We start from the raw sequence: 14116 nt of genomic DNA, 5'->3' as shown, positions 1-14116 counted from the left end.
AACAATAGTTGACTTCAATAAAACAACCCAGTATAGTAGGTTTTAAAATATTTATCCCATCCAGCTGGGTCAAAAATAACCCAGCATGTGTTCGGTCCAATATTTACCCAGTGCAGGGTTGCCAAATAACCCAAGTTTTTTTGTTGTTTTTAACCCAGCATTTTGCGCTTACAAATACCATAGCTGAACTATGGTTAGTGTAGCATAACCATGGATGATTTGTGGTTACCATGGGTTAACTGTATTAATGTTTTTTGGTTTTATTTGTAGTTAAAGCCATGGCTCATTTCCATAACAGATTAGTCAAGCATGTAAACTCATAGTATTGTGGAAGCTGTAGTTTTTATGTTATAACTTAGGCTTTTTACGTACTTTTACTCATATAATATAAAAAAATAAATAAGACAAAACTAAATACAAGCCTCAAACAGCACGTTTAAGGTGATCTAGTTGCCTGGAGCTCCAACAGCAAAGTTCCCAAAATCCCTCTATAACCAGACGACAGACCAGGCCAGGTTTACATCTTAACCTGGTCTGTTTGGTTATAGATGGATTTTGGCACTTTTCAGTAAGTCAGTCTAGGAGCTCCAAGCCAACTAGACCAAAGGTGCACAATCCTGTTCCTGGAGAACTACATTCCTGCAAAGTTCAGTTCCAACCCTGATCAAATATGACTGAACCAGCCAATTAAGATCTTCAGCAGCACTTCATAATTACAGACAGTTGTTTTTGAGCAGAGCTGAAACTGAACTATGCAGGTAATTAGATCTCCAGCAACGGTATTGAGCATCCCTGAGCTAGACTTTAACCAGCTGGTTCAGACTGAGATTTTTTTTCAGATGGGAAACATAGCTTGTGCTTTTAACTAAATCCAACAGATGTAGCCAATAGGCTACTGATATAACACAAAGTGTACCCTTAAGTCCAGTCCAGTCCCTTTTTCCCCCACACACAATCATGACTAGAAGAGGAAATAACAACAATCCGGTTTCTGTCTTTCAACCTTAGCTCTGGTTCTTACTCTCTGTATGACAATCCTCATTATGAGATCAGTGCAATTGGAGCTCATTAAACCTGACTCTGCTGATACACTGGAACAGGATGTGCTGGCTAAGGCATAAAACTATGCTTTATGGAAAGTTAAAAAAGAAAGCGCCACTCCAGGGATCATCTAACTAACTTCAGGGCCAGCAATTCGCTTAGGCCAAAAGAATCAACAAACAGATATACTGTAGAATCATATGAGAATGACAACTTGTAGTCAATGATTTTAAATGTCAAACCAGCAATTTTAACAAATTTAAGCATTTGTTTTTTTCTAGAACCATATTTTGCACAGATGGCCTACTGTTGTGCCAATATGTCGTTAGTGATAATATACTATCACCATCTTTACTATATGGCAAAAAAAAAAAAAACGTGGCTTGTGAGTACAACTCTAAGTGGAGATCTCTTGCTCTTACCATATAGCTGAGCCATTTAAGGTCCCTAAAAAAATTAAGGGTAAAGCCTAGTAGCTTGTCATTTCCTTTCTGTATAGAAGCTATAGCTTGGTATAAAAGAGTACTTATCTAAAAAATTACACATGATGATATTGTCAAGAGCATGCTATAAAGATTTCATTGATTGATGCTCTCTGATGCCTATATCCATTAAGGAAGTGCACACAAAGAAGCCGATGTCAATGATGAATTTATCCTTTGGTGTCTTTAAACGGTCATACAGTAAATAGATCACTCTTGGACTTTAATATTCTGCAGCATTTAATTAAATGGTATGAATCAAAGTGTTAAGGATGAAGTATGATGTATACATCTAATCTAGCATAGGTTATCTAGCATGAAATCTTGTGATGCATCACTGCCCTGTTGAAAAAGACCATCTTACACAAGCATGAATTTTAATAGCGGTTCAGGTGCTGGTCAAACGTGTGGATAGCATATCCATCTTATTAACTTCTTCCACCTTCTTAACTACAAGTATATGTATGCTGTTTGAAAACACAAACACAACGGCCTCAAAGTATTGGACACTTGGTCTTAAATTGAATAGAATGTCTAAATCCTAATTATATAACCAAACAGTGTTATTTTACAACTAATGTTATTTATATAAAAAAGAGAGAATAGAGCATGACACTTTAAGCAAACACTTCAAGATACAATATAAGCTTCAAAGAGTGTTGTTTTAGTATTATTTACATATGTTTATAGTATTTATTAATGAGTTCACGTTCATATTTATATTCTCAGTTTGCATCTTTTAGTTTAAGTAGTTTGTTCTGTGCTTTTTGCAGTTTCTATTATTATTATTTCAAGCAGAAAAGTGTAACCCATTATTATTTTTTAAAAGATAATACATTTTCAATTGATTTTATTTGGTTAGATATTTTAATATATACTGCAATGAAATAAGACATTTTTGTGTGTGATAATCTGCAAAAAAAAAAAAAAGTAGAATTCTGTCATCATTTACTCACCCACATCGTTCCAAACCTGTATGACTAATTTCTTCTGTGGAACACAAAATAAAATATTTTTAAACATTTTGGTAACTAAATAATTTCCCACTGATTTCCATTGTATGGACAAAAATAAAATGGAAGTCGAAGGGAACCAAAACATTTTTCAATATATCAACTAAATATCATCATCATCTACAGCAGGAGGAAATGAATGCAGGCTTGGTAAAACATGAGGGTGAGTAAGTGATGACTCAATGTTTGTTTTTTGGGTGGATTATCCTTTTAAATGTCCAGAAAACTCTTTGAAGTCATTTAAAACTTTTACCTTTGTATAAACTCCCCAGGAGAGTTCAGTCTCCGTCACCATGACAACAATTCCAAACATTCCAAAAATCAGGGCATAGTCGCTAAGGCGCTTGCGTTTCTCAAACAGCGCCCTCCGGTGCCCAAGCTTATACCCAATGTCCTTGTTCTTCTTATGCGGAGCACTGCATGGTCTTTTCCTCACAAGGTTCTCACTGGACTGCTTAGTAGGGTCTTCCCCGTTCCCTTTGGAGACCACCACCTCCAGGCCGGAAGTGTGCAGGGTCTGCAAAGGCTGTGTCTCAGAGTCCAGCTCTGCTAGGTTCCTCCGGGACGCCCCCAGACTGCCGAGTGGTCTGACTATGCCCCCATTGTACTTGCAGCTGTTCATGGCTATCTGAGGATACTGTGGGCCGCCGTGGGACAGGGAAGGCCGCGATCCAGCATGGCTCAGCCTTTTGGCATCCGGATTCACCTGCCAGAAATGAAAAGATATTTTATAGATTTTATCATTGTCTTTTGTGTCCAGGTCCTTCTGTGCTGGCTGAGGGGCAGAGCACTGCCGATTCGCAGCAATGCTGATTTAGTGGACATTTCTCCATAAAATTAAATGCATAATGCATGTGGGAGGAGCATCGTCTACTGACTGTAACTCCTGAAAAAGCTTTCGGTTAGGTGAAATCAACTATTTACAGTTTCATTTATATAAAAAGCATCACTGGGAAATAATAAGAAAAAATGTAATTGAACAGTGATTTAAAAAAATATACATTTTAATGGAAACACTGAAATTTTCAATTAGAAAAACAGCTGATGGCCAATATATGCAATCATTTCAAAAGATAAAAAAAACTAATACTGTCATTCAGTAAAGATTGCATTAAATTAATCAAAAGTTATAACATTACAAAATATTTCTATTTCAAATAAATTACTGTTTTTACTGTATTTTTGATCCAATAAATGCAGCCTTGGATCCCAGTGTTTGGAATTAGTGAATATTTTATTTAATTGTATTACTGATTAGTAAATGAGACAAAATACTGGCGATAATGCTTGTGAAGATGACGCAAAAAGCCTGCTCACAATAATCTCACATTATTAAATTATTTCTGAATTGAATTTTTATTCTGAATTTATACTGTTCTAATTTTCATGGCAATAAGGATCAGTTTCTGTTATCTAGCTGCTGCTGCTGGGCTGACACAATGCCAACTCATTTGCAGAGACCTACTTCTGTTCTGTAATGTCATTTTCTGATAGGCAGCGCACAACACAGACCCACAGTCTAACCGACTAAAGAGACACCAATGGATTAGAAATGAGAGTAATGACAGCTGTTTGAAAATATATATGCAAACATATCCAACATACACTGCTTATAGCCATAGTTAACCAAAGCTAGTTGTGGGACCACCTGGAAACCTTTTCTGTCAAATACCTGGTTCTGCTGGTTTAGCTGTACCTTGGTAGAGATCATGTTGAATCCAAAATCACTGCTAGAACCTCCAGCATCCTCAGCATAACTCTTTTTTTTATTGGAAAAATTCTGTTTATCCATGTTACTGCACTGGGCTGTACTGACTAGATCTATGCAGAAACTGCTACTAGATACTTAAACTGAGGTTACAAATAATACCATTTAGGATTAGAAAACTAGAAACTATTCTGGTCCCCCAAAAGTAAATTTCTACCAAGGTCCCTCGTGTGAGACATTTCTCTTGGAGTCTTTCACATGGCTTTCTGCTGCCATGGCAACAGATCATTTATATTCGATACAGCTTTTTGTTGGTCTCCCTTTTTATGTGTGTTTTCCACAAACAGACTGTGGGAACATGTCCAAAAGTACAGTCTTGTACTGTCTGTATCCTTTAAGGAACACTGAATATAATTTAATATACTATAATAAACACAAAAAAAGGGCTAAGAATTTGTTTAAAGAAAGTCTAATCTATAAAATATATGTTTTATATCATCTATATTTTTTTGCATATATTGTGTTACTTCAATGTCAATATGATTTCATAAAAAGTAAAAAAAAAAAAAAAAAAAAAAAGAATACAGTACATGGCTAATTGTATGAAAAAAGTAACCTAACCATCAATGCAATAGGAAGTCTTGATCAAAAACCAGGTCTTAACTCCATTACACACAATGTCATTATGTTCTATGAATTATTATGGATTTGTAATGACAGTGGGTTGGAAAAGCAACCATGCAAAAGGACAAAAAGGCCCATTCACACCAAAAAATAATTATATTAGTGTTCAAAGTGTGATACCATTAACAGGCATGTGCTGCAGTTACGTCGTCTGCCACTTTAAAAGCTCATGCTCTTTAAAGCAGGATGGATTCTGATGTTTTTATCATTCATCAGCAGGAAAAACTGTTCTGAAAATGATTCCAATGATATTGTTCCTCTATGCTGTTATCGTTGTAATTGTGTTGTGGAATCTCAGGCTTTTACTGTAGGAAAATACACACACACACACACTGGAGTATATTTGGAGACCTTCTACTTCAACATATTCAACCCTGTAGGCTATTTCAGCTAGAGAGAAAAATATATCTATTGTCCTTGTAACCACTTATGTGTACCTATACTACTTTAAAATACAATGGAGTAATAGACATAATAAAACAGACCCAGAGGTTCAGAACTGATTTCCAACAAGCAGCTGCTGTCTCTCTGATGAAAGAGCTCCAGGGATCAATTGCAATACACAGCAAAGCTCCTGTCAAACTTCCACTCTTTCCAAGGCCAGCATGGACTGCCAGTTGCCAAATGAGCTCTTTTTTTCTATCAATGTCCTGAGAGAGCCAGTAGTCAATTGTGTTATTAGTCTTTCTTCCTGGAAATGTTAAAAAGGTACAATATACTAACATCTGCTCCCAAAAAAATAACATTGAATATTGACATTATCCTAAGGTTTAAATCTATTGTAATTTGCCATTTATTCCTGTGAAGGTAAAGCTGAATTTTCAATAGCATTTATTCCAGTCTTCAATATCACATGATCCTTCAGAGATAATTCTAATATGACTTGCTGCTCAAAAATATATAGAAATATGTTTTTTTTTTGTTTTTGTTTTTGTTTTTTGGAACAATGTAAAAGTCTTTACTGTCACTTTTGATCAATTTCAAAAAGTTGGAAAAAATATATATATTACTGACCCCATACAGATAGATCGATAGTTCTAGTCACATTTATTTAAAAATATATCAGCACAGTTAGTGACACTGATCTATTCTGAAACTCCAGAGGAGGCACATTGATTACTGCATTTTTTAAGCAAAAGTCTCCATTTGCTCTCTATTTAATCACATTGCTGTCAAGAGAACGAATTGGGATATTACAGGGATCTCATTTGTGATTTTTCTTTTCAATGGGATGCACCACAATGTCACTTCCAACATAAATGACAGCACAGCTGCTATATCAACAAAGACGCACAAAGCTAGAAATTCTTTGCATGACCTTATAACTGAAGGCAGTTAAAACACACAGCTGCATGCTCTGAGTGCAATTTTATGCTGATTTGGGATACGTCTACAAAACTGATCATATATCAGTCACAAAAACAACATCTGCTCATCTCCATTTTGATGCAACAGGCTAGGCCTGTACAACGTTGGAATGACATTTTCATTGTCTCAGCCTCTCAATTTCACATTTCGCTTATTTTCCATATTAACCATTATTCTCTTCTGTGCGTGTCAAAGCTGAAGGGCCCTTAGACTTCCCCCTTCCCTGCTCCTTCATTCCCCTCTCTGCACGCTTTGGTCCGTACAAATCCAATTCAGCAAATCTATTTTGACATTGAATTTGCACTCATTCAGATGTGGCATCGGACTCTCTTTTCCTCAGGTCTCTTTCTGTAATGAAATGTCTGCAGCAGACCTGAGAGCTGATTACAGATCCCGCTATTCAAGAATATCTTTTCTAACTGCTCTTCCCTATCAAAATGTGATCTTTACAACCAGACATCTTCCCTCATCGTTTTGCATAAATTTGCACCTCAGGGCCTGTATCATGTAAGAGACAAAATAAGAAAGAATTGTGTGTGATTTGTTTCAGCCGTTGTGATTTTTATGTCAGTTAGCATCTCAAAGCCAGTTGCCTGGCTGATGCAGGACCATGAGAGGTTTGTGATTAGAAATCTACAATCCTTGCTAATGAAAACCACAGAACTTTTTGAACATATCAAAGGAGTTGTAAATGGCATGTGACTAATCATTCTTAACTCCAAAAAATATTTAAGCATGATGGACCCAGTCCCGAAGCCTTCATTAGCAACTTCCCTGAAATTTAAGAAAAAAAAAAAAAAAAGTCAGTTTCACTATTATTATTGCTCTCATCCCAAAACTCATCCTGCAACTTATCCTGCTACAGTACAAACATAAATGATAAATCAAACCTACTACATTTCTTAGTGAATGGACATGTTTTCAGCACAGCAGATGATGGAAAAATAATGTGAGCCTATCTTCTTTGAAAAGATGATTTTATCATTTCTGTCTGTGGAAAAAATAATTAAAGAAATTTAGCATTATAGCAGTAAGCAATAGCATAGGAACAACTTTGTGGCCAATTAGCAATAACATAACAATTGTGCTGAAACTGGGAATACTGGCAAAATTGTCCGTCCAACTCCAGCATCAAAGTAGCAAATAAACTTGATTTTTTACAATGTTTCACATTTAGAACAGATTCCTGCATTATAGGTTAACAAGACTGCATTTACGTCCTCAACCAACTGACTTCATAGCATCATTTTTATCATTTCCCAAGTGAAATTTAGTGTGTGCTATCACATAAATAACTGCAGGGGCACTCATGGGCTAAAAGACAACAAGAACAAAAGCACCGGAGTCAAGATAATTGTTTCAGAATCAAAGTTTTTGGTCACACTATATTTTACAGTGTCCTTGTTGCACGTCAGGTACATATGTAATCATAATAATAAATTCTGTATAATTACATGCAACTAACAATAAACCAACCGTCTTCCTAACTCTAACCCCTGAATCATTGTTAGTTAATATTACTCAGTACCTAAATATATACCGGTAATTACACCGCAACAAGGGCACTTAAAATAAAGTGTAACCAAGTTTGTTGTAGTTGTTTTCATCAGACTATAGAAAACTATAGATATTTAAAAATAGATGAATTATACCTGAAATAGCATAATGTGTTTTAACTGGTAGCATCAATAATTAAAAATAATGTATGTTAGTTTCAGAGCAAACCAAATGGAATAGTTCACCCAGAAAATGAAAAATTGCTTAACATTTACTCACTCGCAGGTCATCAAAGATTTAAAGTTGTTTTTTTAGCATCACATGTGAGCCGTCAGAATAAGATTCCAAACAGCTGATAAAAACCATAACAATAATCCACACAACTCCAGTTCATCAGTTAACATCTTGTTAAGTGAAAAGATGCATGTTTGTAATAAATGAATCTGTTATGAGTCTGGGTCTCCCCTCTGACTTCTCCTTTCCTTTTCCTCCCTCTGCTGGTCATTACCTCACTCTTTCCCTTTCCCTCTTCAGCTGTTTCTCATTTGTAGCCTTTTCGCTGATCCGTTCCACCTGTTCCCTCTCTAACTCGCTTGCTATTTAATGTCCTCTGTTTTCTTGCCAGTTGTCGGATTATCTCATCGGAGTATGATGCTGGTGGCTTTCTACAAACCCTGCTGTATCCGTCTTGTCTTGTCACAGTCCTGTCAGGTTCAGGTCAGCTACACCTTATCACTGCCTATTAACCTCTCTTCTACTGTGTCCAGCCCTCCCGCTGTCGAGGATCTACCTGAGCAGCGCTCAGAGCATAGCAGCCGCCCAATACGTGGGGACGAGAGGTCAAGGCTCCGCTAGCCGGTCTCCCCGTTAACCTGCTGCATTCCAGCCGTTCACTAAATCAAGAGAGAGCCACTGACCCATTCATCGAGGACCCTCTACGGAGACCGTCCCGTGATCTATCCTTTGTTCTTAGCTATTTGCCGTTTCTGTTATGAGTGACCGTTTCCCTGCATAACCTGCAGCAACCTGTGTTCCCGTTTACAGAGACTTGTGTCGTCGCTCTCTCAATAAACTCTTTCATTGCACTTGGATCCTAGCTCTTCGTTATTACAGAATCCATCATTATTAGTATAAACACACAGTTTTTCACTTTAGAAGATGTTAATTGATAGACTAGAGTCTTGTGGATTATTGTGATGATTTTATCAGCTGTTTGCACTCATTCTGATGGCACCCATTCACTGCAGAGAATCCAAATGATGTAAAAAATAATTTCTCCAAATCTGTTTACAGATGAAGAAACAAACTAGTCTACATCTTGGGTGGCCTGAGGGGCGAGGACATTTTCAGCCTTTTTCTTTTTTGCGTGAACTATTTCTTTTATAACCTATACTAGGGTTTGACCTAGTCTGACATAGTTCCAGTAGACACAAACACACTTCATAGGCATTGCAGAGCTCTCGGCCAATTTCAGTTCAAATACACAGAGACGAGAGAACTCAGAGAACTCCGGCCAATTATACTCCCCACAAATTACCCTTGATTAAGCAGCAGAATGCCAGCTGCAGAGCAACAACACTGAGATTCTCTCCTCTGCCTGCTCGCTCATACTGATCCAGTCACTCCCTCAGCATCCACAGCACATCCCAGTGCTTTCACTCCCTCTCATGCACAATCAAGAAGAAGCCTAACTGTAAACTCTGCGTAAATATTTACATAATTACAACCCCCTGTGGAAGGAATTCTGCATAAATATGGTTTTCCTAAAAGAGTGATTTGTACAAACAGCTAAATGTGTTTTCGAGCTCCCAGGGTAATATTACTTCCTAACAATGCTGTGCATCAAACAATGAATACAATTACAAATTAATCCAATGCCACAGGTAGAACAATCACTTATTTTTTTCTTTTCTGTTTTAGAACAAACACAATGCAGTCAAACACAAGAACCAGTCAAGCAGAGAAAGAAACAGAGACTGACGCAAACAACGGGAAAGACTTATGCGAGATTTCATGGGAAGAGATCGCTGATGGGTTTTACCTCCATCTGCTGTGCATTGTGAACTAAACTGATACTAATGTCTCTCCGTTCTGGCAGTGATGTCTAAACCATCATGAATAATACAGGCCTGAAGTACATGTTAGTGCCACTCAGGGGGGCTTTCCCTTGGCTTGCACAGGCAGAAAATGGAACAGCAATGCAGAAACAGGGTCGACTCTCCCACAAGGAATGAATGACACTGATTTGCCTTTCTGCCTTGCTTTTCTGGCCCCTGCTCCTTTCAGGCGACGAATGCGTAGGCATACAGATAGATAGATAGATAGATAGATAGATAGATAGATAGATAGACTCATTTTAATCTGTGACACATAATGAGGCAGGTTAGAAATATTCAGGTAGACTACATATAAATGAATGAATGATGCAGGTGCAGGAATGAATGAACGTTTCATAATGCTTACTATTAAACGCCATCATGGGAATCATAGACAGCCTGTTGCAAGCATGCCCCCCTTTCCATGCTTTCGAGATTAAGACGAATACCAACACCTAGCAACTAAAAGGAAGCTCTCTGCATCCACATGGCCGAAATTTGGTGTTAAAAACGGCAAGCATTTTCAAACATGACCTCCCAGTATTGCGCTGCCTGCGTAATCGGGCGCATTGCTATAACTGGCCACCTGTTAAGCATAAACTTCATAGAGTGCATGCATAAACGATGCGCATTTCAACGAGTCGGCTTACCTTACAGCCTTCGTGTCCGTGTTTATTCTCCTCGAGCCATAAGCGACTGTCAGAAGACAGCGGGCTGCTTTTACTCCGCGGAGAAACGGAGTTCCTGGCTCCCTGGCATCTATCAGGCGTCCACGCTAGATTCCGCTGCTCGCCTGATTTCAAGCTGTCGTTGTCACGGTGCTGCTGCAGCAAAGACGACTGCTGGCTTCTCGGTTCCGCGGATGCCCTCACACAGCAGTTGGGTAGGCTGTTCCTCAGCAGCCGCTGCTGCTGAACCTGTAGCTGGAGGGAAGGTGGAGGGCTGTGATGCTGCTGCTGCTGCTGCTGTTTCTGCAACAGCTGTTGTTGCTCTAGCGATCCGCTGCTGCACGAACACTGATCTTGTTGGCAATTCGCAGTTTTGGCAGACCCTCCAACACTCTGCTGCCGACTTAGGGAGGGTTTGGAACAGTCTGCGAGACTTGGGATGCTCCTTTGGCTTTTGACTGGTGCTTCCTGACTGAAAGGGCTGGGCAGGGTCTCTTGGCTCTGCTTTGACAAGGGGTGTGCAGTCTGTCTAGGGCCACCCCTGTGCTCCGCGTGGTGGTGGTGGTGATGGACGGCACCCGAGTAGCGATGCTGCATACCCGCCTCACCTGCGGCGGAGTGCCGCTTTGCGTTGCAATGATCCTGCACTCTTTCGCTGCGCGCATCGCCGGTGGAGTCAAGAAGGCCCGTTTCATTGGTAGGTTTGACCAAGACAAGCCTCATCACGTCACTATGGAGTTACAGGGAGCCCCGCCTTCATGTGACAGTCCAAGTGTTTATATGAATGAGTATATTAACAAAAGTGCTCAGTACGCGGTTGCGACTTGAGGCGGGTGTGGGCAACGCATGCGCGCCGCATTAGGGCTAAAACCCTCCTAAAAGAAATCGAAACAAAATATTAGAGCGTCTTAGTTCAAGCACATCGTCTTATAACTGGGTGTGCAGCGAACAAACGCTAACAAATAAAAGTTGTGTTCGCCTGAAAGTGTAACTATGGCAACAGCAAGCAGCTCGAGCGATTCCACTGCGGTAGATTTGACGCATGTAAAGGGTGAGAAGAACTCATCACTTTAAGATTTAGATATCACTGAAAACATTTGTGTTTGTTAAAAAAAGAAAAAAAAAACGGAAAAAAGGAATCTCGGTCGAATACGTCAAGATCTATTTCAATTAATTCAAAATCGTCGATCATGGTGCCCATCTAAAACGTCCATCTACTTGGGTGGTAATGGCTTAACGGTGAAGGATCTAAGTTGCTAACACAAGTAACACAAGTAGCACTAAAGGTGACTCGGGAATTGGAGAATTACTGAAATCACAATCCTGATCTGGCAACATGTTACTCATGGCTTTTATATGAAGTTGGTCAAGGTGAATTGTCAATGCAGTAATTGTTTTGCATGAGATGTATCGGCAACTTTGGGCATTTTAATAACATAAAATTGAAACACTTCGTGTAGAAATTAAATTGTAATCAGTTTAAAAAAATTGAAATTAAAATCCCATATAATATCATTTTTGCAATAATGAAAAAAAGCCTTCTAATTATTAAGTTTTTTTTAAGAACAAGTTTGTTACAACTTTCTGTGAGCTGATCACATATCTAATCTTAATAGCCAGGTCAATTTGATGGTCAGGTTGTCATGCATCTCCAAGTGACCTGCAAAAAGATCAGAGAATAATTACACATCGGTTGAAATGAAATTATTCTGTGTTCTCAAACTATAAGCTATGCTTGTATTCTATTTTATTCATTCTGTTAGCACGTGCACCTAAACCAATATTTAAAAAGCCTTGAAACTCAAGAGTAAAGTTGTTTAGATTTCAGGATAGTAGTGTTGGTTTTCACAGGACTGAGTGCTGATGTCAGTGAGGGTGATGCCAAAGTTTGGAGCCGAACTTTGGAGTGGATCTGGGGCACAGATGAAGCAAGCTGGTAATTTGATCTTTTTCATTAAGTAATTAGTCCTAGAGACCTGTATGGGATCCTGGGCAGAATGAAGTATCATTTGCTTGCTGGTTTTAGAGACAATGTTGCTTACAACCACATTAATTATTCATTTCCCTTTCACACTCCATGTTCAGAGATGTAAGTGTGTGGGATTGCCTGCTGAAATGACCCCAGTGAGTCATTTGGAAACAACATTTAAATTAAGCTAAGAAAAAAAAAATCATCTTGTTCCAGTTGTCAATGCCAGAGTCAGTTGTTAAGTGAGGTTACAGGCTGAATATTTCTGGCTGAACACCAGAAAGGTATATTTGATAATGTGTTTAACCATTAAACAAATTTTACATCTATATTCAAATGATGAATAAATAACACTTAAGGTTTAATTTGTTAATAGTCATACCCGGTTAATAAAAAAATACTTAAACACTTATAAGGTCCTGTTTATTAACATTAACAACCAATAAGCAATATTTTACTGCATTTATTAATCTTTGTTAATTAAAATCAGTTCCTTGTTTGTTCATACTGCATACACTTTTGATAAAAAAATATATTTCTAAATGCAGTTAACTAATATTAAAAAATGCTTTAAAAGCGGTTTTACTTATTGTGAAATGTTATTAAAATACTTATAAAGCATTTACTAATGTTAATATCTGCACATACAAATACATTTGCACTCCTTCAAGTTATACATCTTAAGACTAGTCAATGCAAACAGTACATTATAGTTATAAATGCTGTTAAAAATGTAGTTTGTTATTAGTGCATGATACATAATGCATGTAAACACACTGAACCTGACTGTAAGATGTTAACGAAGTACTACTTGTCATTTTCAGCAGACAGAATCAGTAGAACTGTCCACAGTCATTTCTGTTAAATTAAATAAAACAATCTCAACACATTTCTGTAGTCTGATATCAGAATCAAACCTCCCCGGAGGGACCAGATTGAAATTTGTAAAATCACTCAGGGCCTGGAAACGGCACACCATACAAACAGAGCAATTTTATGGGCCATCAGGTATTAATCCTGGTATCACTTTTACAACAGTAAGGCCATCTGTTTTCTATTTTAACCTGTACAAGAGAGTGAACATAAGTAATTATTTTAGCAATCAAGCTGACAGCTTTTATATGAAGGCCTCTCAGTGTGCATTATTTATGCATCTCCTCCTGCCGTTCCACCTGTTCATTAAACTGCATTTGAATGTCTCGCCCACAGCTACGAGGAGGTTACACACACTCTAAATATAGATTTTTTACCTTTAATTGCCTTTCTGCTGATCTTGGATAATTTTCTTGGGAAAAGAAAAATCCAGGCCTGAAGAAAAGCAACACTGCCTTAAGAACAGTGGCACAAATTAATAGTTGTAAACACACTAGAACGGTTTGTGTTAATGCAGATTCATTTGCATAAAGCATACATGTCTGTAAATGGAAATGTGTTATTATATTCGATATCAGGAACATAGAAATCAATTTACAGTTTAAATAAATTTATTTAGAGTCAATTTGAACAATTAAATGTGTAATCTCAAGTCAGCCTATCAAACTGATTAATACATTTCTGAGAACTACTCTGGAAAACATGTTGGTTTTCTGT

General features: G+C 37.9%; 1 protein-coding gene across 3 annotated transcripts in view; it reads right to left on the bottom strand.

Moving 5' to 3' along the window:
• The window catches only part of LOC132097987 (small conductance calcium-activated potassium channel protein 2-like), a 32932-nt gene extending 21334 nt beyond the window's left edge, over positions 1–11598 (bottom strand). Inside the window, exons 1-2 of one of the 3 annotated variants that reach the window (XM_059504046.1) lie at positions 10540–11598; positions 2790–3242 (exon numbers count right to left, since the gene is read on the bottom strand). In XM_059504046.1, the coding sequence (XP_059360029.1) occupies positions 2790–3242; positions 10540–11280 (1194 nt within the window). In that variant the 5' untranslated portion in view covers positions 11281–11598. Of the gene's footprint in view, positions 1–2789; positions 3243–4208; positions 4476–10539 lie in introns of those variants that run through there. The other 2 variants (XM_059504045.1, XM_059504047.1) reach the window with 2 other exon arrangements.
• Positions 11599–14116: the final 2518 nt, after the last annotated feature.

This window comes from Carassius carassius, chromosome 21 (genome assembly GCF_963082965.1).
Source record: "Carassius carassius chromosome 21, fCarCar2.1, whole genome shotgun sequence".
Lineage (NCBI taxonomy): Eukaryota > Metazoa > Chordata > Actinopteri > Cypriniformes > Cyprinidae > Carassius > Carassius carassius.
Note: the sequence above shows the minus strand (reverse complement) of the source record. Positions and strands in the feature narration are given on the sequence as shown.